The sequence below is a fragment of the Rousettus aegyptiacus genome, unplaced genomic scaffold (assembly GCF_014176215.1).
Source record: "Rousettus aegyptiacus isolate mRouAeg1 unplaced genomic scaffold, mRouAeg1.p scaffold_m13_p_11, whole genome shotgun sequence".
In the NCBI taxonomy this organism is placed as follows: domain Eukaryota; kingdom Metazoa; phylum Chordata; class Mammalia; order Chiroptera; family Pteropodidae; genus Rousettus; species Rousettus aegyptiacus.
The window spans coordinates 58,933,635-58,957,767 of record NW_023416286.1 but is presented as its reverse complement, the minus strand read 5'-3'; the positions used below and the strand labels follow the sequence as shown (position 1 = coordinate 58,957,767).

General features: G+C 36.7%; 1 protein-coding gene across 10 annotated transcripts in view; it reads left to right on the top strand.

Annotated features, from left to right (window-relative positions):
- The window catches only part of MBNL2 (muscleblind like splicing regulator 2), a 146,099-nt gene that overhangs the window by 94,912 nt on the left and 27,054 nt on the right, over positions 1-24,133 (top strand). For 5 of the 10 annotated variants that reach the window (XM_016123156.2, XM_016123158.2, XM_016123160.2 and 2 more), the window contains 5 exons: positions 54-218; positions 8,083-8,283; positions 10,927-11,190; positions 17,267-17,320; positions 17,940-18,093. In XM_016123156.2, the coding sequence (XP_015978642.1) occupies positions 54-218; positions 8,083-8,283; positions 10,927-11,190; positions 17,267-17,320; positions 17,940-18,093 (838 nt within the window). The remainder of the gene's footprint in view (positions 1-53; positions 219-8,082; positions 8,284-10,926; positions 11,191-17,266; positions 17,321-17,939; positions 18,094-24,133) is intronic. The other 5 variants (XM_036228867.1, XM_016123161.2, XM_016123162.2 and 2 more) reach the window with 1 other exon arrangement.

Below are 24,133 nucleotides of genomic sequence, written 5' to 3'. Positions count from 1 at the left end.
AGTTGAAAGCGACTTAGAGTTGAAAGAACTAAACCAAAACTTTCATTTTATAGGGCCGTTGTTCAAGAGAGAACTGCAAGTATCTCCACCCTCCAACGCATTTAAAAACTCAACTAGAAATTAATGGGAGGAACAATTTGATCCAGCAAAAAACTGCAGCAGCAATGCTTGCCCAGCAGATGCAATTTATGTTTCCAGGAACCCCACTTCATCCAGTGGTGAGTACATCGCATCTCACGACGGGCTTGATGATAAAAGTGTTGGTACAGGCATTGCCACGTTGACCTAAAATGGCCCCCACTACTTTGTTTCTGGCAACGATTAAAGCACGTAACTTTGAAGCTAAATGGTTGCTGAAAATAGGATTTTTAAAATTATTTAAATGTAAAATGTGTATGGAAACAGTAGGCAAAGACAATTTCTAATCAATATCTGGGAAATCTGTGTCACTCAGCTCTTTCTCACCAGTAAAGCCTATAGTTCTACATTTTCATTGAGAGTATGAATTGATGATCTATGTAAAGAAGTTTTGATGCCTGAAACTTTTTTTAGCAATGTGTAGCAAATAGATTATTTAGTTCAGTGGCATCATTTTAAGAATGAGGAAATTGAGAAACAAGAGAAGTTAAATGATTCAGCTAGTGTCATGAAGCTAAGTGGTGGAGCCGGGACCAGAGCCCTTTGTGCTGGCTGCTGTATCTGGAGCCTGACAGCATCTCAAAGGAAGGAGGCCTTCTCCACCTGGACCTTCTATCTCTCAGAGGCCTGCAAGGGGTGTGGCAGTTGTGGCAAGGACCACAAGATTAAGTGTACTGTATTATGCAGCATTTTCTCCCTGATTTCACAGTATTTCAAAGTATTCCCTTAAAGGTCTAGAAATTGTTTAAAGAATGAGGCCCTTGGGGAAAGGAGTGCATTTGGCTTTAGTGGATTTCATTTATATTTGTGAATTATTTGTCAAAAACAAGCTAATTTTTTAAAAAACAAAGCTAGCGAAGTGAGTGAAATTTGTTTTTTTAAGTACACATGCAAAAAAACTATTATTTAAAAATCAGCCTTTATTGTATGAAAAGTCTATGTTATCAAAAGCTGCTAAATTAAAAGGGATAGCTACCAGTGAGTTAAATTTTCTTATTGTGTATCAGTGAGATGAGATGGAGGTGGTGGGGATGGCTCAGGAAGAAGGGAAAGAATCTGGGCAGATTTTTAGCACTTCTGCTTATCTCAAGGTTTCTGCTCAAGGATTTGTGGCACAAAGTAGCCAGGAATCAGCTGGCTCCAAGATAAATAAGACACAGTCTTTTAGAGGTAGACAAACTCATGGAAAGGACTATTTTAAATTTGTTTTAGATTCAAGCACAGGGAATTATGATTTTGGATGAGGCAGGAAAGGCTGCTTGGAGGAGGTCTCCAATAAGTGCATCCTAAAGTATGAGTAGAAGTCAGCCTAGATGTAAGGACAACACAAATAGAGTTCTGAACATATTTAATACCAAAAAATAGACATTTAAGTGAATCTATTTAAAACCACACACGTATATAATTTATTGTTCTCTTCATCGATGCATGGATATAAATATTTTTATTAAATTACCTAAATGCTAAAATAATTTGGTTATATAATATTAAATAATGTCTATGGGAATAAATTTACAGCCACCAAGGTCAGCATAGCAGCACTGCATTATAATCTAACTTGTTTTAATCACACGCTTCTTATTTATTTAGAATTTGTAAGGATTGACCCTGCTATTCGATACTGGCAATGCTAATAAGAAAATCCCATTCCTGTTGTTAACTATCAGTTGAACTTTTTTTGAAAATTATGTTTATGTATTATCTCAAATATTAATTAGAAATTAGTAACTATGGTTTTGAAAAAGAAACATTGCATTTAAATATTTTAATAGAGGTTTTTAAATCACTGGAAGTATTAGAATAAATAGTGTGATAAACTTAAAAATCATCAACTCTACAAACAACTTCAGAGTCTCAGGAATTAATTAGTGACTTAGTACAACATAGTAGGCCAAATAAGGGCCTTCAAAAGTAAAGTACGTGGAACCTATAAATGTCACTTTGTAAAGAAACAGGGTCTTGAGATGGGGAAATCCCCCTGAGTTAAATGCAATCACAAGCATACTTGTAAGAAAGGGACTCAGGGAGAGTCAACATGTACAGAAGAGGAGAAAGGCAATGTGTCCATAGAGGTCGAAACTGGAGCTATGTGGCCACAAACCAAGGAATGCCAGCAGCCCCCAGAAGATAGAAGAGACAGTGACTGGATTCTTCCCTAGAGGCTCCAGCAGAAGTGCAGTCTTGCCAAGACCTTGGTTGGCCCATTGAAACTGATATATGGCCTCCAGAACTGCGAAAGGATAAATGTGTGTTGTTTTAAGCCACTGATATATGGCCTCCAGAACTGCGAAAGGATAAATGTGTGTTGTTTTAAGCCACCAAGTTTGTAGGATTTTGTTAGACCAGCCACAAGAAACTAATACATTGCTTAGGACAAATAACCTGATGAACGTAAAGTAAGAAGTACCACTCCATATTAAGATTTCCTTCTGAACTAAACTTCTCTAAAGAGCTATGGATATTTTTTCCACTCTCCCTATCTCCCATCCACCCTTAATCCATTCCATGGAAATCTCTCACCAGCGACCTTCATATTGTTAAACCAATGGTCACTTAAACTTTGTTGCATTCATTTGACCTCTTAGCAATATTCAACACATCTAATCAGTCTCTCCTTTGTGGAACACTCTTTCCTCTCCGATCATTCCTTCTTCCTCTGTCTCCATTGCCCATTTTGCTTCTCTGCTAAATGTTGAGGCTGTTAAACATTGAGATTCCCAACACTAGACATCTCTCGCATCTTCCCTTTCTGGTCTCATCCATTCCTGTAGCTGTGAGTCATCCACAGGCCAAATGTATATTTCCAGTCCAGACCTTTCCTCTGAGCTCCAGGCTCATATGCCCAACTTACTGCTGGACTCACCTTAAAATTTCTCACAGAAACTTGACATGTCGAAGACTGAATTCTCTATTCCACGGCATTCCCATTTCAGTAAATGCAGCCAGCAGTTTCAACCCAAAACCCAGCAAACTCCCTCATGTACCCTTTCCTATATTCAGTTCCTCAGTTGGTGCTGGTGTATCTGCCTCCTAGTCCATCTACTCCTCCACCTCGCGGCACCCTCGTCTGAGCTATCAACCTTTTTACCAAAATACTTTATAAGCTTTTCCTTTCTAATCTTCTAATTTCCAGTGGATCCTGAATACAGCAACCAGAAGAATCTTTTTAACACATAAATGACATCAGATCACTCCCTTACTTAAAGCCTTTCAATGCTTTTCTATTTCGCTGGGGACAAAGCCTAAACATGTAACCTCGATTATGACCTATAGTGTTGTATGTGATCTGGTTTCCACCCAGCTCACCAACTCATCATGGCCCACTCTTCCTATATCCACTGAGATCAACCAAAATTTCAGTTCTGTGAACTCAGAAAGCTTTTGCTTTCCTCATAGCCTTTGCTTTGGCTGGAAGTATTCTATTACTTTCCACACGTTAATTTCATCTCATTCATAAGGACTCCAAATCTGTCCCCTGCAGTTTACCACCAATCTCCTTCACTATCAGTGAGGCCTCCTTCTTTCTACTTACCCATAAAAATGATTTGTAATTTTCCTTGTTCTTGCCCATCAGGGTTTAAGTTCTGTAAGTATACACAAAGTGTTCTGGCATAACGTCTGTACTAATAAATATCTATTGAATGAATGAAAATGCAAATTATTCTTTCCTCTCATGACTCTGTCTCAAAGTCGCTGTATTTGAAATTTTCCATTCACCTTGTTCCTCCTAGCAGTTTTTCTGTCCCCATTTCCTGATAGGATATAACACTAATTCTTCTTTTCCTTTCCTTCCCAGCACACTGCCCCCCTCTACCACCACCACACACACACAACCTTCATATCTTCACTGAAGATGAAGAGAGGGTGGGTAGCCTTTAGTAGAATAGAGATTTAAGAGCCTATACAATCTGGTCCTTGGGGATAAGGTCTTACATTGAATATTCTGCCCTCCGGAGATGCTTCTGGGAGTAAAAGGAGGAGACTTAAGGGATGTCATGTTTTAAGCCTTTCAGTTTGAGTGCCAAATACCTACTACCCTTTGAAGTCAAAGCTTTCTAAATGTATAAAATCTCACGTTCTTGTTTTTAAAAGTCAGTTGATGAAATTTTAGAGCCATAAATATCCCAAGCCACTTAGTCATTACTCCTCAGCACCAGCCCTTCCTTGCCACTACTAAATATCAAAGAACACGTGGGCAAATGTGTATGTGTGTGTGTGTGTGTGTGTGTGTGTGTGTGTGTAATCTTAGAACCTGGATCTACTGATGTAATGTTCTGAGAAAGAACAGTGGAGAGTGAGAAGCTGGGGACAGAAACACAGAAATGTGGAGTGAAATACAAAGGAAAGAAGGCATGGCCAGCATTTCAGAAGCAATTTTCTGCCAGAAGACTTTCTGTGGCTCTTGGCCTCCGGCCTCTCTAACGGTAGTTAATGCTGAGAGATGATGAGGACCAAATGGATCCCATGTCAGACAGCCTGGCAACAGCCCTGAAGAAACCATGGGGCCGATTCTCCCAAGCTCTGGCTGGTATGCTTCCAGGAACAGAATCATTTGGAGGTGCTGCCCTTCTCTTTTCTCAGCTGCCAGCTAAGAACAGAATTCAGACACCAAGATACACGGTCAGCCCAGACTCGACCTCCAGAGTTTAATTTGGATCTGGGATCTGAGAACCACTTTCCTGAGGCAGCAGCGCCCCACACAGCTGTGCAGAGCAGCCCTACACCTCTTATCTGTAGAAGGCCCTGGATGATTGTGGGACACAGATGTCCGCCAACGTTCTCTCTTTACGCTCCAAAAACATAAGGGCAGCTGATGTTTTTTTTTCCTCTTCTGTTTTAAGAAATTACCAACAAAATGTAGTGAGTGCAGAGGAGTGAAAATAGCCCCCGTCTGGGAGCTAGGAGTCCTGGGTATTTTGTCCTGACTCTGTCTCAGCAGCATTGACCTTGGGTAATCCAGTTAGTCTCTACTTTACATTGCTTTCACCTGTAAGACTGTGCAGTTCTCACTGCCACACTTGTTCCTCATGGATACTGACAAAATTAAAGAAGACAATGTGTATGAAAGTGCTTTGAGAACAGCCAAACCTTTCACAGATGTAAGGAATTACTGTCAATAATAACAACAACAATAACAATAATAATATAGTGCCCATCTCTGAAAATTACCGTTAAGTGTATTTTTTACTAATCAACTTCAACCAAAAAATAGAGAAAATATTCAATTGAATCTATTTTTATAAGGCCTATGAATTTTTAACTTTCAGTTTCACATGAAAGAAAAAAATATATGAGAAGAACATATTTGCAATATTTAATAAGATTTATAACTCAATTATTATATCACTATACTGATTACATTTCTGTTATAGAATCAATGGATAATTTGGAGGAAAAAACTTTAATACTAATTTTTTATACTACTAATGGTAGCTGCTATTTACTGAGTTCTGACCATGAAAAGCAGGCGAGAAATAGCACCAAGTTAAGCCTGACTCTTTAAGTTAAGTAGTTTTACTTCCCTTTTGCAGACAAAAAAATTAAAACTCAAAGAGGTTAATCTTCTGCCCAGGATAAAAATTAATAACTGGCAGAGCTCTGTACTTGAATTCAGGTCTCTCAGTCTAAAATTTGTGTTTTTACTTGTAAACAATACTCCCCGTGAACTGTTATACCTATCATCAATAAAACAAACTAAAACATTCATTTGAGATAATTAAATTAGATAAACAAGTAACTTATATTTTTGAAAGCAAAATGTAACTAATCACAGTAGATTTGTTGATATTCAAAAAGGTTTTGGGAAATGAGTTTTGAGGTTCTCATATCCTTATTGACCGACTGGTGCAACCTGTATTTGTGTCATCATGCTAACCCTGGCTTCAGATGATCCGCAGGAGAGAGGGTTGGGAATTTGCTTCTAAAGAAAGTCAACAATAAAGGTGTAGTGGCAGACTCTTCTCTCTAAAAGTTTATTTTGATAAATAGTCTCTGGGTTAAATTACTCATTTAGTCCAATATTTTTTAATATTTATTTTCATTTCTCATCTATGACAATTGTCCCCAAACTGGGCCACACATCAATCACGTAATAAATTTTTAAAATGCAAATTTCAAGACCTCTGCCTAGACCTATTGAGTCAGAATTTATGGTATTTCTATTTATGAAATTCCACTCCCCCCAGGCATCCCTGATATAGCTAGTTCTTTGAATCACTGATCTGTTGTGATTTATGGCCTTTCAGAATTGATTTTTTAAATCCTAACATTACATAGTCCTTATACCATTTAAATCACTTGGCTTTTTTTCAATAGTACTAAATTACAAAAGCTACAGTTACTGAAAACCACAACTTTCTATAATTATGACTCGAATGGGTTGAAAATGGAAAACATACACATAAAATTTTAGAAAGTCAAGGAAGAAGAAAATCCTAACTACTAACTATGTCCTATGCTGAGACATGTTGAAACTTCCTTCCAAAGTGAATTTAATGTCTGAGCCATAAAGATGTAAGAGCCCCTCGTGGGAGTGCTGTAGCAGCCGCTCTCTAAGACCATTAGATTCACCTCTTTCAGCCTCCAACCACTTCAGTAAAGACCTTCAGCCTCTCCAAGAACTCCCTGCACAAACTAGCAATAATTCACTGTTATCTAACGTGATCATTCCTAAGAGATATTTTTGTTATTGCTGTCAACAAAAATTTTGTCTAATAATCATATATTGTTATTTTCCCCATATGTTCAACAACTCATTAAGAGCCATACATAGACAACAAAAATGTTGCCAACAATGTATGAATAGAGAAGAAGCATGACGCGGCCAACAGCGTAGTTTAACATCATAGAATTGCATTAATATGTCATTGCAAATATCCGAAAACTAGTTCTAAAAATAAATAGGTTAAAGTTATCTAATAACTAAAAAACAAACAAACCAACAAAAACCATTCAGGTCCAATTCAGTGTAAAATTTATTCTAAGAAAAATCTTTATCTAGTATCTCAAGTTTTTAACATTTTTTTTTTAAAGTAAAGTTTGTTGTTCTCTTAAATGTACATTGTTTCTTTTCTGAAAGGCATATTTTTAGGTGGGGCTTTTGAAAATAATCATCTCATTGAACCCATAGCATATTTCTTCTTGTCCCTGGACAAGGAGTATAGTGATAGAGAAGTTTACTAAGGTACAGTATGCCATTATCACAGCTGCATTGATTTTGTGACCTAGAAAACCAAACCAACTTTTAACAGCCAATTGAAAAAATTGGCCAATTGAAAAGTTCAAGATCTTCCATCCAACCTTTCAGGAAGGGAAGGTTGGATCTAGACATACTTGAGCTAGAGCAAGAAGAAGCAGGTCTATAGAAAAACTGCACATGAATTTTGATAACATACAGTCTAGCAATAGAATATGGAAACATACTGGTAAGTCTGAGCAAAATTAAACTCCAAGCAATACGCACATTTTGAGAATGTATAAACTTGGTCAACTTGAAAATCAGGCTATAATCAAGATTTTTCTTTATTCCTCTCCTTTTGAGAAACATGTAGGAGGAATCAAAAATTAAGAGTCAGAGGTCCATAGATTTTACTACATTAGCATTGTAACACTCAGTAATTTGGAATGATGTACAATTAGAGTGAAAATTATTTTCTCGAGAACACTTTCATAGAAATGAAGTTTAATCTGTTCCATGTAAATAGATTTGCATGATGTTCTCCTATGATTTTGTATGGTTTGGGGAAGAGAGGACCTATATGGATTTTATTTTTTTTAAGCAAAACAAAACAGGGAAGTTTAATAAGCTTTCATAGTTTAGTATTGATTTATGCAATTAACACAAAGAGTCTTGTATACAACGAATGAATTTTGCTCAAATAATGCTGGTGATTTTTAAGTTTTATGCTAAAGACATCTTTGTCCTGTGTTGTCTTCCTTTAACAGCCCACTTTTCCTGTAGGTCCCGCAATAGGGACAAATACGGCGATAAGCTTTGCTCCTTACTTAGCACCTGTAACCCCTGGAGTTGGGTTAGTCCCAACGGAAATTCTACCCACCACACCAGTTATTGTTCCCGGAAGTCCACCTGTCACTGTCCCGGGCTCAACTACAACTCAGAAACTTCTCAGGACTGACAAACTGGAGGTACTTCAATTCTCTTTGTGGTTTAAAATGCATTTGTGGTAGAAGTGTATTCTATGTCAGTGAATGCTTGTAAGATATTACGTACATATTTGTCTAAAAGTCATGCATTCATGATTCTTTGGTTTGAATCCAAGGTCAAGTGTAAAGGAAATTAGTCAGTGGGAAATGAATAAGTTTAATACAAACAAAAATCAGGAGTAAAATATTAACAACCAATGGAACACTGAATTAAGCACTATATGGGCCATAGCAATGGCTCCTGAAGGCATCCATCTGTGCCAGGCATTAACCTTTGCTGGATCCTAAAAACGTCTAGCCAGTGGAGGACACTCAGAGACAAGGGTGGGTATAAGTAGGACTATGACTATTGACAAATTGGTATGACCATATTTCAATATTTTAAGAACTAGTATGGCTGCTCTACGATGTTGCAAAATATCAGCTCTAATTCTGTTGTTGGTAAACAGGGGGAATTGGAAGCTGGGAAAATTTATCGATTGAAATAATTTCTTTAACTCATATTCAAGTGTTTGATAAAAGTTAAGAAAATAAGTACACATACTTATAAAGCATAATTTTTAAGTCACAAGTCAAGCAAACCCATCTGTACTTTATTGGGTAAAATTTCTGTTTAATCAAAGCTCAATGATTCATCCATTGATCTTACTTACTATATCCTGTGATAGTTATAGAACATTTTATATGGGTGTGTAAGGATTTTAATAGACTTTTTAAAGAGCTACTTTAATCCCACTACCAATTAAAGTTGTTAGGTGATATACGTATGGTTAGGATGTACACTGAGCTTTGTATTGGATCCTTCGAGAATGTTCTTTTGTTTAAATATTTACCCAATAAATCTTGAGGGCAATAAAATATTGCTGCCTAATATCAGCTTCAGTCTAGAGTATATGAATCTCAAAATGAAAAGACTATAGACAAATCACTACTGTTTTGATCGACTCTTATCCCTGTGAATGTTGAACAGATCTTTCAGGGACTAGAAAAGTGTTCGAGGCTCCACCTGCTGGACACATGGAGATGTATACTGTTTAGGAGGTGACCCTGTGGTTTAGAAAACAAATTAAATCTGCTGAGCTGAGAACAAAACGTCCTTCCCAACAGGACTGTTGGACAAAGACATATGTAAAAATGATTCACAATGACTTAAGCAGAGCGGCTTTCAGTTCATTTCAAACCAGAATTGAACTCAGTTGCACACAGTCGACCCTTGGTAAATGCTTAATGGCTCGTCTACACCTCTGATGCAGGCTCAGACTAAAATCATTCCATTTATAGAGGAAGGCTTACTCAGAATCTATGGGGACATCTTAGCAATATTATTTTATAAATTTCATGACCTAAAAATGGAATGTTGGCTGATATTCAAAGTAAGAAAAAATAATTAACAATTCTGTGATTTATCTGTTTACCCTTCAAACTTTCCCAAGTATGTTTGACTTTCACAAGGCTTGAACGTCACATCAGTGACCCTTCATATCACGTCACTGGTAACCAAGATGTGAACCACCACTTAAACATATTGACTTTGGATTTCGAGCCTAAAAAGAAAATAACATAAAATTTTACTAGTAATTCTTCCCTGCTAACGATATGTATAAATATAAGTATTAAGTATATGTTATTCGTGTTATTTTATGTTATCAATATTCAGAGCAAAATTAAAGAATACTCTTTAAATTCTACAGAAAATTTTTTTTACACAGTAAACTCTTGATCCCCCAGAATTCTCAGGGCATGGAACATGCTAGTTACTCGAGATTTCAGTATAGCTAAAGATTAAGGAATAAAAAAGGAATAACAACACACCAACACTTCAAACTCTATTCTCCTTCCCTCATTATTTCTTTCTCTTTATCTCTTCCCATATTCTCTCCTTTTTATCTTTTCATTTTTATCTTTTCTTCGTGCTGTCAAAAACAATAATATAGTAACCTTAAATGAAAGTTTTGGTGTGTTAGATATTGTAGTTCTTCTGGTTTATGATTCTAAGCTAAGTTATTTTTGTAGAGCAGGGGAGACCTGGGGAAAGCAGTATTCGGCTTTATCCCATCCCCATGTCCCATCCTCAGAGAAGAGGAACGAATTTGTCATTTCCCTGGCTTCTTTTCAGAGTTGTATGTATACCTATGACCTGGTGGCTTAAACTATGATGAAATTCTCTCTCCATACAAAAAAAAACTTAAAATATCCCAAAGCTGTCAGGGTAGGAGATTTGCATATATATGTATATAGATGTCAAAACTATCTATCTATCTATCATTTATCTATATATAATTTTCAAATTATTATATATCTAATATACGTACAGTAGATATATAGAGACAATGGAGTCCTTGTTGATTGTTCTTATTTTTGCTAAACTGCAGAGCCTCACCCCAAAGCAAAAGTCAAAACAGTGGTTGTCAGGGATTCCGGTTACTTAAGTTATGGATAATCAAATTTTAACTGTAAATGGTACAAAAGTCACCGTTAAAAGAAAGAAAAAGCATTTACTCCTTTTTTAAAAAAACAAAAAAACAAAAAAATACAAAAAACAAATGGCTGTGCTTGCAGAGGTGGTTTTCGGCGGCCATCAGGCTTTCTTCTGCATTGTCTGCTCTTGTTCCCCATGTGTCCTAGGTATGCAGGGAGTTCCAGCGAGGAAACTGTGCCCGGGGAGAGACCGACTGCCGCTTTGCACACCCCGCAGACAGCACCATGATCGACACAAATGACAACACCGTAACCGTTTGTATGGATTACATAAAGGGGCGTTGCATGAGGGAGAAATGCAAATATTTTCACCCTCCTGCACACTTGCAGGCCAAAATCAAAGCTGCGCAGCACCAAGCCAACCAAGCCGCGGTAGCCGCCCAGGCAGCCGCGGCCGCGGCCACAGTCATGGTAAGTGGGGCGCGCCCGCCGCGCACCTTCCTCCGCCCCCGGAGCCCCGGAGCTCCGCTGGGCGCCGAGGCGGCGGCTCCCGCCGCTGGGACTTAGACGCTCTCCAAAAACAGTTGGGGAATAGGGAAGGCTGCTATTCCTGCTGCTCCGCTGCCTAAGTTCTGTTGTTGTTTCCCCCTTTTTGTTTTGTTTTGTTTTCCCCTCCTTCCCTTCTTCAGCACAATAAGTAAATCCCTCAGGTGCAGGGAACCAAAGGCGATGTGCCAGTGCCCTCCCCAGGTCCACTCCTGCTCTGACACTGGGCTGTAACCAGCGTGCATTCTTCCTCAGAGCAGGGCTCAGGGGCCTAGCTTAAGACGGTGGAAAATAAAGCTGGAGTAGTGCAGCTGGGGAACAGTCGTCGGCCCCTCAGAGAGCAGCCGCAGGAGCAGAGCCGATAGCAACAGGTGATCAGTCAGTGTCTGGCTTTTACCTATTCTTAATTTTTTCCCTCTCTTCTTTTATTTATCACAAAGGCGATGCTTCAAACTTTCTCGCCCTAAATGAAATTTCATGCAAAACATCGAGTCACGAAACAGATGAAAATGGAACTGTACTGGCTGGTGCTTTAAAAAAAAAAAAAAAAAAAAAAAAAAAGCTCAAGTGCCTGAGTCATTGTACTGTCCCTTAAAGACCAGCAGCAGCCTCCTCATTATCCTTTGAGAGCCTGTTACAGCTCCAGACTCTCAGGCCCTACCCCAGACCTTTGGGATCAGAATTCAGATTTTAAAATATCCCCAAGTGTTTTGTATGTTCATTAACACTTGAGAAGCGCCTGTCTAGAACACTAGTTCTCAAACGTGGCTATATTTTGAAATTACCTGAGAGCTCTTGAAGGGTTCTATCTAACACTGGCCCCTTCTCATTTAACTGGTCTGGATGTGGCCTGGGCAGTGGCCTTTTTTTGAAGCTGATTCCAATGAACAGCAAAGTTTGAGAACCATTGCACTAAGTTGCAGAACTTTCTAATTAATTCATTTAATGTGAGATCTCTGGCTTATCAGAAGTCTATTTGAATATATGACAGGCACTATGTATTCATTCAGAACATTTAATGAGACTTGCCATGCATCAGGCACTTGCTGGGTAGAATAAATAAATTAGGCAGATTTCCTTGCCTTCGAGGAGCATGAAGTTTAGTAAGTAAGAGTGACAATGCTGATGATGGAAATGCATAATTGGGTCCAGTGGGGCATGAACGACTCAGCCAGTCCTTCCTTGGAAAAGACAGATATGGCTTCTGAGATTAAGGTAGAATTTAAAACACAATGTTCTAAACTAGTGGCCATGTACCTCACGCATTGATAACTGATCAAAATTCAAGGGTAGCCGTTATACAAACAGGTTCATATTATTCAACATTCTTTCCACAAGTGTTTACAAACGCCTGGCCCCGTGATAAGCAACAGGGATACAGAAATAAAGGCACAGAGTCTGCCCTACGTGGCTGCCATTTAGTGTGGCACGTGTGGTTATATAGACCTCTCCAATCTGAGCTTCTTTCCAAGCTTCTTGAGCACTGGGTCCTTCATCTCTCTCACTGTTTCTTCTCAGAGTCCCTGTCCTCGTAGTGTTCTTCCTTGTGTCTTTTTCATTCTTATGTCACTGGACATAACTGATTTTTCTGAATATGTGAGTTTTTATATATCTGGGGATGCATGCATCCAACATATGAAAGTCATTACAACATAGAGAAATTCTCCCTTTTTTTTGTTCTAATAAAAGAGTGGTTTTCAAAACTGATTATAATTGAGAATGGGAGGTGAAAGGAAGATGAAAACAAATTGGTACTTAATGCTGATGAAAGTGGAATTCTTTTATACATTTCTTAGCCACTCAGTAAAGATCTCATTCTATGAGAAGTAAATTTTTTTTCATTGTAATGATTCTTTAAGTCAGCTCCAATTTATCCTAATTGGTGTGTTGATTGTCGGGCATAAAGAACACATTTTTCCATTGAACTAATATATTATAAATCATCACTTGGTATCAAGAATGCCCCCAAGGCTAGTCAGGACTATGTTAGCAAAAGACATAAACCCAACTGAAGTAGCTTAAATTAAAAAGTTGGACTTTACTAGATCATGCATTGCCTTCCAAAAAGAGAAGTAAAATAGGATTCAAGGGTGCCTGGCTTCAGAAACTTGAAAACCAGTAGGTATCTCTCTTTGTTCTCTTTTCTGCTTCTCTTGGTATATCAGTCCATTCTCTAAAACAGGCTTCTCCATACAACACTGACCATAGCTTTGGACATCTACAGGGACACATTCTTACATCTTTGAAAGAACAATGTACCTACTATATGTCGATGGTAGGTGACCTGGATTAATGAGGATAAGAGAAGAAATGGCTATTTACACATAAGGTCATTTTTCCGCCTGATATCTCTTTACCTTTCTGCACATTTTCATATCATACTCATCAAGGTGCATAGAGGTTATTGCAGTGGATGTCAGTATATTTAGTTACCATAGTTTCCTGGATTGTTATACTGTGCCCAAATTTGGAGTTCTGATATTTTGGGGGATCTTGCAGCATCGTCAGAGACAACCCAATGGAATGTAGTTTCAGAACAAAAGCCAGCTTCTTTCTGACAGTGACATGAAAATTACTGAATCTGTTATATCTTTTTAGTTGAAGTGAGAGGTTCATTTGAAACTAGCCTAGGAGCACTTGGATAAAGCCAAAGTATTCTTACTCTAGTATCAAGATTACTCAATACACTTAAAAAAAAAAAACTATTATTTTTATTTCCTTGTTTAAAAGAAATGAAGTAATGATTATAGTCCGAAGATATTAATATTCCTTCCATTCACCTAGGTTTCATGTGTGAACACAAAGAATTTCTGTAGTGTAACTTTTATTACGGTCCAGGAATTTCCCCCATTGTCTTGAATAATTTAATTTAAAGCTTTGATTCCAGAGAGATACTTATTTCCTTTAGAGCCTTATTTTTTTTTTCTCAAAATACTTCTTAAAACATGAGCATCATCTTCCCCAGAATTTTAAAAATGTGAAAATAACCCAGACAGAGCTTCTGTTTTGTAATTTTAACTCAAGGATATGTGATCTTCGAGCAAGCACTCTTTTTTCACCCACACAAAAATGGAGTTATACAAGGAGATACCTTTTTCATACAACATGTATAGGAACTTTGAATTACCTCCTACTTGTCCATATTCTTTTCTTCCATGTTATAGTGGCAGCTCTGATCGTTGTTGTCAGGGTTTCCTGACTCCTCAGATGTGGTCTTTGCCTATAACGCCTGGCATGGGCCTTGGTTTGCTTGCCTCAACCCACAGTTTGATGGTTTCTTGATCCAGAAAAAGAAAAACCTTGCTGCATGTACACAAGCTGGAGGAGGCCCAGAAGGGGCAGAGGATCAAAAATGTTGATAAGGCCAGCAAGAAGGAATGCCGAGTATCTGGTACATATAGGGGCTCAATTAAAGAGAACTTCTTTCTCTATATAGGTGCCTAAAGTAGCTTCCAAGATGCACTGGGCTTGGTGATCTCTAAAGTCTGTTCTAAGCCTGAAGATCTTTCAACATAGGTAAACATAAGCCAGGACTCCAATAATATCCTCTAAAGGAGAATATCTGTGCACTACAATGCTGCATTATAACATAATTAGTCACCCATATAGGTTTTTTAATGCATTCTATTCATGGGCCTCAAAGTGTGAGGTGTGTAAGATACTAATACAGATGCTCGACCCTCCAAGACTTTAGTGTTTCCTTCAAAGGGAAAGATACTTGCATCTAGTAAAGATAACCCACAAGATGGAGTGGTAGAAAGTCACTGTCCAGCTCAGTTTAGAGCTCTCAGTTTCTTTACATTCCTAGATTATTGTGATTTCTATGGAAATTAAGTTTCAGAAAACTAAGATCAGAAAAAAGAGAACATTAACCTTCCAGCCGATTATCTCTGGGAGAAATGTTTAATATCTCTTTTCCTACTTTGAAATTTCATTAAGTGATTCTTTGTTCAATCAAAATTTTGTTGAGAAATATCAGCCTTTGGAGACATAATCACCGTTCTCATTAGTATATCAGAAAAAAATCAACCCAATAGTAGATTTGTTCTATAACTACCAAGGACTGAAAAAGTGAAAGGAAGAGTTGAGGCCAAAATGATTTGGGGTTTAACTATCCAGTTAATGTTCTCAATGCACTCCATGAGAATAGGCTATGTAGCCATATATAGGTAGATTAAGCTAAAGAAAATGCATTATTTAGCAAGATAAAATTACACAGGAATGAAAGATTTTAAATGAAAGTAGTGTCATGGAAGTTACATAACAGCAACTTGCATTTGAGGAAAGAACATCCAGTATAAAGAAGCTTTCTTAGTATAAGGCTTAGTTTATACGAATGTTCACAATTCTATTTTAAGAATAATGATTTCACAGTATTTGATGGCTGCTATCAAGACTGCCATACAAAACAGATTCTCCACTGGCCATTCTAAATCTCTTCTCTACCTATGTCCTTTCCACTTTATTGCTAGTCTCCCTCCCCCGTAGTGCTTCTGTGAAATGATCTCCTATCACTTCTATACTTTGAATCCTGAATTTTCAAATGATGATGAACAACTCTTTATTTTCCAAGGAAAATATCATTTACCATTTCCCTTTTGAGGTTTTAGTACTATCCCATTTTATTTCAAATGCCATAGTTCTAATTCAGAACTTTAGAACATAACATTTTGTATTTATTATATAGACCTTAGGGGTTTACCTATTGTGCTAAACATAAAAAGAGGGTATTTCATTTTTTATTTGCATTGGAGCTATTCCTTCAAATTTCTTTATTTTCACAGAATTTCATTATAGCATTTTTAGGTCTTTTACAACAATTACCAAGGAGTAGAAAAATTTTTCTGTTGTGGTCTTAATCAATATTTGTTATTATTTCAGCTGTTTAAATGAAACTATCTTCCCAAAAGTATGGTTATAAGTTAAAGATATTATTTTACTTCTAATATTTCAAGCAATTCTTTGCTATTTTGTAGCTGTTTACTTTTTTTAGCTATTGTACTTGTTCTAGTCAAAATTTCCGCATCTAATTAACTGGGTCGGTCACTGATCAGAGCTAAAAGTACAAATAGAATTATTAAATATAAATTATTTTGATACTCGAAGACACTAACTACCTTATTAAAGGGTGTTTTCTTAGTATAATCCGGTAAGTTGTTAAGATACATTGAATTATAATTTCAAATGTAGTAGAAATCATAGAATGGATGATAAGTTAGTCATTAGAAACAGTACAATGGAATAAAAGTGGGAAATTTGAGAAACTTACTGTTCAAATTCAAAACTTAAGTTTGGAAACTTATTCTGCATTGTCAAATCCACACTAGCAGAATGAAGAGAAAAATTGAGACAATTATCCATGATTCAGACAAAAAATTAAGATCCAAACCCAAACAGTTTTGCCTAAATAATCTTGTGTTTGAATATTTTTTTGCCTGAATTTTTTGTCTCAGTTTGCCACTTCATTTTGTTAGGCTAGATTATCATTAAAAGTTTTTTTAATACAAGTTAAAGATATAATCTTTTTTTAACTTGGATCTTATATACTTAGTGCATTGATTATTTATTTTATATTTGAAAACTAACTTATCAGAAGTTCTTCAATCCTACGGCCCTTAAAAGTTTTCCATTTTTTTTTCTGAAGCAATATAAAAAATGCTTATGGTGTGTATGCAAGCTGCTGTTTTAATTAACTTTCCTGAATTTCAAACATCTATATTTTACTCTCTTATATGCTTTTAACTAAGGTATAGTAGATGCATTTTTGCTTCGATACTAATTTAAGGTGTAATATTCATTTCTTAGAGAACATTTTTGTTGTTGTGCATGCCTAGTGTTTTGTACGTTGTATATTGCATTCAGAATATTTTTTTCCTTCTCACCTATCCACAATGCAATGCCGTTCCCATGATGCACCTCTGCTTGCTGTTTACCTGTATGTTAATTCGCTTGAATCCCATTGGCCCACTGCCATCATGTGCTCGCTGCCTGTTATTAAAAGACTCAGTCGACTGCCAAAGCAATGAAGCGACCTCTCGAAGCATCTGTAGACCTGGTACTTTGACCTTTCACCTTTCGCTTTGCATGTAGCTTTTCAGAGAACCATCTGAGATTTGTATTACTTGTAAAATATTGGTTGCAAACAATCATTATTATTAAGTAATGAAAAAATTCAATAAGGTGTTTAGCCATCTCATTTTCATATGTAATATGTGAAATAAATTAATCCTAACAAATTGTAATACCTTTTCCAAAAGAGTGAAGCAAATTTAAATTACTTGGCTCGGAAAATAATTCTCATTAACCTTTAAATTCAAGAAATTGTCATTTAGTTAAAGACAAGAATGGGTACTAATAATAACACAAATGCTTCTTTTCCCCTTTAGAATAGTTTAACTCATTTTAAAAGCTGAAGCCATTTTCGTTGTTGTTGCTTGATAGTTTTTCTTTTCCTTAGTTGAGATGCACCATTTTGGGTTACAGAAATCATGCTTTCGCTCTCAATAACGAATTCTCACTCATTCGACATTGCTGCTATTTAAATTAAGGTGCATGGCAGAGGCATCTCCTTAGCTGTCATTTTTTAAAAGAATGTTGCAATTGATGATCTCTGTGGACACTGAAGGTGTGTTTACTTTGAGTTATACATGTCTTATCCAATTCTTCACTTATAGGCCTTTCCACCTGGTGCTCTTCACCCTTTACCAAAGAGACAAGCACTTGAAAAAAGCAACGGTGCCAGCACGGTCTTTAATCCCAGTGTCTTGCACTACCAGCAGGCTCTAACCAGTGCACAGTTGCAGCAACACACAGCGTTTATTCCAACAGGTATGTGCCCTGACAGTTCCAAGTCCTGTGTCTGTGTGCCCTTCTGGTCATGTGCTTTCTTCTCATTCCTTTAAGCTGTTCGGTGGCATCTAGTTTGCTTTTAAAGGTACAGTAACTACAGCCTGAAACTCAATGTCCTAGCTATCTAGATATATTTACCTTGCTTGGAATGATAGCTAAAGACTGTTAGGATTCTAAAGCCAAATATTTTATAGAGTTAAGTGACAGACTGAACTCATGAGAAGCAAATAGCAGTTAGGCCTTTTGGTTTCTTGTATTTACACATGCTATGTAAAACCGTTTATGTAAATAAGATCTTTTATGTGTGACAATTGAAATTTTTCATTAACCCTGTATGATCTAAAAATAGTAATTCCCATAAATACTAACCTTTTTTTTCTATTCTTATTCAGAGTACTAAAAAAGTGAGGCTATTCAAATTAAAGCAATCCTCTACTCATATTTTTACATCCATTCTGTCTCTCCTGCCATCCTTCTCAACTTCTGAGTTCACAAATATAGAGAGCTCTTATGCCTGGTTTCTAAGCCAATACCTGATAATATCGGATACTAAGATACATTGACTCTATCATTCAACTAAGAGATGAATTATCTTAATCATAGAATCTCGAAGTCGAAAGGATTCTTAGTGATCATCCAGTTGATTGTTTTACAGATGAGAAAACTGAGGCCCCCTAAATGTGAAGTGACTCCCAAGGTAGCATAACTAATGAGAAAAAGACCTAGAACCTAGTTTCCCTGTGACTAGTCCAATCTACATGACATGACACAACCCGGGCCTCCATATGTGGAGGCCACAGAGTACTTTACAGCTTGGCGTAAAACAGCAAATAAAAGCAAAAAAGCAGAAGTACAATGCACGTTAACCCTTCTCCATTTCTTACCCCCTCCCTGACCATAAGCCTGCATACACCATATACAAACACAGGAAGTCATCCTAAATTGACCGTGGCTTTGACCTTTGGTCTGTGTTAGAAAAAGGGATGATATTCTCAATATAAATAAAATTTGCTAGTGTCAAACAAACAAAGGAACCAGAGAGTGACTTAGGCCTTAGTGAAAAAAGGCTGTTCATTGTGTACTTAGTTTCAAAGGCAAATTTTCATTGCATGATAGTGACTTAAAGGTAAATATAGATGAATCGCAATTTTTATCAAAAATTGCTTGTTGATCCTAAAGTACTTTTCATGGGCTTATTATCCATTTCCTTAAATCTCATAGCATATCAGAAGATAACAAAAGAGAGAGTTAAATAACTATTTCTATGGTATTCTTTAGATAAAATCTATACTTTGAAATGAATTATTAACCTGTTAACAACATTTATTATAGGAAAAATATAAATTACATAAGTAAATGGTTCTTAGTATTTTTTTTTTTTATTTTAGTTCTGCTCTACTCTTAAAATAGATTCATAGATTTGTGGAGTCAGTCTCTAAATCAGTACTTATTGGGGCTTAACTCTTGTCCTATTACAACCTTAATTAGTGACATTTCAGTGCAGTTATAGCACAGCAGTATTGTAATCCACTTGACATAACATGTTTAAAAAATAATTACTAGAAGATAAACTTACCTCAAGTCCTGCGTGATTTCTCTAAGTGTCTTATTTTATACACTTCATCTTCATGTGTTAAAATAAAAAAAATTAGGGATGAATATTCTGAGGGGAAAGCATGAAAGGACAAATCTGTTTCTGAAGACTGGGTGGTAATGCCACTACCATTCCCTGGGAGTGCCTGTGAAACCCTGGAGCTAAGCCATGCAAAAGACTGAAGGCCTCTCACTCATATTTAACACTTCCATCCAATAATAATTGACTTTTCAAATCACTGACGGAATCTTTATTTTTAAATATTTCACCTGGAAACCATTTAAAGACTTCAAAGCAAGAATGAATATCATCTCTTATGTAATGACTTGATTATTGTCGATGAAATGCATTGTATTGAGGACTCAGTGTGTACTGGCTGCTGTGGTTGTGCACTTCTGCCCTCTGCTGGATTCTTTAAGAACTGTTCAGTGTGTCCGGCAACCCTCAATTGAGTGGGCTTTGGGAGCCAAAAAGTGGGTCTAACCCAATTAATTCTGTGAATTAGAAGTGTTTCCATCTGTAACACGATATAAATATCATAGTGAACAAGCATGTGGATCTCGTGCTCTGAAATGGTATTTCAACTTCTAAGAAATTTTCATGTTTCTCAAATGATGAAAAAGAAAATAATTTTATTGAAAGGAAATTAACATAATCTTTTCCCAACTTAAATCCACAACAGAAATTTCAGAGTTTATTTTGGCTGTAGTTTTTATTTCATGCTTTCTTTCTCATAAACAGTATTTCGAGCCTAATTTTAAAATGATGATGATAATCATTCATTATTAATAACTGTTATTTTAAACCTCTGTAAATTAAGTGAAAATGGTGGATGGTGGACCCATTATTTTTAAACATTATTTTTCTATAAATACTTTAACAGTTATCATAAATATAAAACAAAAAGCATTTTATGTTTTCCTAGAGACCTTTATTGAAAGGTCATTCATAGTGACGTTTCGATGTGCTACTAAAATTCTTCCAATGACACAATGCGAATTTGGACTTGGATTCTGCCTCCAGGCTGTGGAAATATTAACATAAAATATTATGCAAAATATGGAATTCTTATACAAAACCATGCTAATATAATTATCACCCTGGTTGATGCCTTAGCACATTTGCAGTGGGCGGGAGTTTTTCTTTTTTTTTCCTTTTTTGATAGGGATTATTTTAACCAAGTAGTTATACTTTTTCTTGGCTATGTTAGGAAAATGGTGAAAACCACTTACAAAAATAGCAGCATAATAGTTCTTGGCATTTCTCTGACAGGTTTATTCTGAGTTACTGTAAATGTTCTTATAGACATACTTACATTATTCTTCAAGATAGTTCTACCAATGACAGGAATAATTATTTGCCTTTTGCAGATGGAAAAACCGAGGCTGTGTCTATGCTGCAAAGTGGAATATATAATTAATGAAATTATCCAGATAATTCTGACTCACAGTTTCTAGAGTCGAAATATTTGTGCAGCTGAAGCAAAAAAACATTTGAGGCGCTGTTGATAGAATTAGTGCTTTAGTGAAATGCTTTGGTTAGTCAGAACAGAGACAACCTACTGACTCCTTCCTTGAGTTATTTCATTATATTAAAAAAGTGAAATAAATAGAACAGGGAAAAGTGCTAACACAAATATTACCTAATGATCGGAAACCATGTTACATAAGGTTATCAAACACCTTCATAAAAGATTTGTCAGTATTTAATGGAAACTATGTCTATTTAGAACCACAGTAAAATTTATGTATCCCATCCAATTCGGCAGATAGTAACTGAACATATAGTGTGTTCTGGGTTCCAGAGCCAGTAATGAGACTACAAAGGAGTTCAGAAGCGGGCAAAAAGCAAATATAATTGAAAGCACGAAGGGCTAACTTAGGATGTGAGTGAAGCTATTTGAGAGTAAAGAAGAAAGAGACAATATATTTGGCCATCAGCATATGTGCCTGGTTGAGAAAGTATATAGAGAAAGACAAATTTTCCAAAGGAAGAGAGATTTGCTTAGGACATTATAAGGAAGATCTTACCAGTGAAGGAAATGCATCTCAGGTAGGTGGGACAGCATGGGTTGGAAAGAGTGTATTTGAGGAATAGCAAGTTATCCATTGTAGTCATGGGAGAAAAAGCTATGGTTTTCCAATATTCATTTCACTCTTAAGCTACGTGAGACCATGGTTCATCAAAGTAATTTGGTAAAGTATTTCAGCCATATCTTGAACTGAAGCCAATGTGATGTGTCCAGTCCTAGGCCATTGTGGCTGCAGGAGCTGCTGTTGATGATTTGCAACCCAGTGACATTCACATGCAGGACACAGGAAAGCCCTCCAAGAAAGCCCTTCCACATTAGCATGAAAAAGAACAACATAGAATTTTTATAGGGATAACTTTGAGTCTAGCCATGGTTGACTTTAAAATGAAATCATTCACAAACTGGATATTTTAATAAATTTTAGGGACAAATTGCTCCCAACACACTCTCACTAATGGCTGAGAACATTTATTCAACCAACTAATCACCTATTATGTACCCCATAGACCTAGACAGATATGACCCTTGCTCCCCTAGAGTATACAGTAGAGAATGGGAGAAATATGTTCAATAAATACTCATATAAATATATAATTAACATTTTTTCTGAGTACTGTGAAAGAAAAAGGAGAGTTAATAAGAGTAAAAATAGAAAACTGATCTAAATGGCATGTGCAGGTAGGTAGAAGAACAATTAAATAGTTTTCTAAGATGTGACATGCACCTTTAGACCTAAAAGATGAAAAGAGTAGGATAGAGTTTGTTCTATTCAGAGGGGACAGCTGTGGAAAGCCCAAAAGTAGGACAAAAGTGTGGTCTGTTCAGTTCAAAGAAATGAAAGGCTAACCTGGAGCATAGTGCCTGGGGGAGAGGGGTGTAGGACGAGCTGGAGAGATAGTCAGAGACTGGACCAACATGGTTTTTATCCAAAAGCAATGAGAAAGCAATGAATCATTTCCAGCAGAGAAGTGAACAGACCTGTATTTGGAAAGGTTTACTCTGACAGCAGAGTGGAGAATGGACTAAGGTGGGGGGCAGGGTGAGAATGGAAGCAGGAAGACAAGTTAGGATATTATTGCATAGCTGAGCCTAGAGATAATGGTGATCAGGAATTGAAAAGTGGCTGTAAAGATGGACAAACGGACAAATACAAGATCCATTCTGTAGTGCAAAGAAGGCATTGGTGAGTTGGGCCAGTGCTGTCAGGCATAACTTCCAGTTTAAGCTAAAGCTACTACATAGATAGTGATGTCCATGTACAATTTTATGATGTGAAAAAATATTCTGTGGTAAAGATGGTTTGAACACATTAAATTTGAGACCTTTGTCGGATATTCAAGTTGAAAAGTCACGTGAGCAGACAGATGAAAGGACCTGGAGTTTAAAGGAGAGATCCAGGCAGGATACATAATTTGGTAGCCTTGCGCTCATAGATGGTAGTTAGATACTGGTTTGAATAATATTATAGATTGAATGATGCACCAGGAAAAAGTATAGAGTAAATGAAAAAGAACCAGAATTGAGTCCTGAAAAACTCCAGCATATAGAGATATTGGGGCTGGCGAGGGTAGGGGGTAAGGAGGCATGGGGGAAGAGAGAGAGAGAGAAAGAGAGAGAGAGAGAGAGACAGAGAGAGAGAGAGAGAGATATCAGAAAATACAAGAAAAAAAGAGTGGTTTATTATGGAGTGAGTGGCCAAGTGCTAAATGTTACCAATATTCAGAAAGTTAGAGGAAATTAGGTGAAGATGAAAGAGCTCCTACCGATTGCAGCAATATGAAGTTCTTTGGTGATATTAGCAGGTTGAATGGAGAGGTAAAAATGAAAGCAAAATTGGAGACAATTGAAGAATAAATGGGATCAAGAAAGTGAAATTTTATGTGTAGGTGACTTTCAGGAAATTTGTAAAGATTGGAAAGATAAGGCTAGAAAAAGATAGGGTGTCATGAACAAGATTTTGAGGTGGGTGTGTGTGTGTGTGTGTGTTTTAAGTTGGAAATAGTAGCACATGTTTGCTGAAGAATCCAATAGTAAGTAGCCAAGTTAAATAACCTCTTGTCCTGACTAGTTAATGTTAGCCTGATCAAAACGTACATCAGGCAAAAAGTCTCCTTCAGGTGTGAACAGTTCAGCAGAGAGAATGAAGACCTACACATCACAGATTCTTCATCTAGAATCTCAGAAGATAGTTCTCAAACCCTAAGTAGATACACTTACATTCATTAAAAACTAATTCTCTGGCACCCACATGACACTCAGTCTTCAGTCATCTAAATCCTTTTAGTACCTTGATTTTCATTTTAAGGAACTGAACCAGAATTAGATAGTTCCTTTCAATATGGTTCTTTTTTCAGTCCTCCACAATATAAATTAGTATTCATGATAAGAATTTT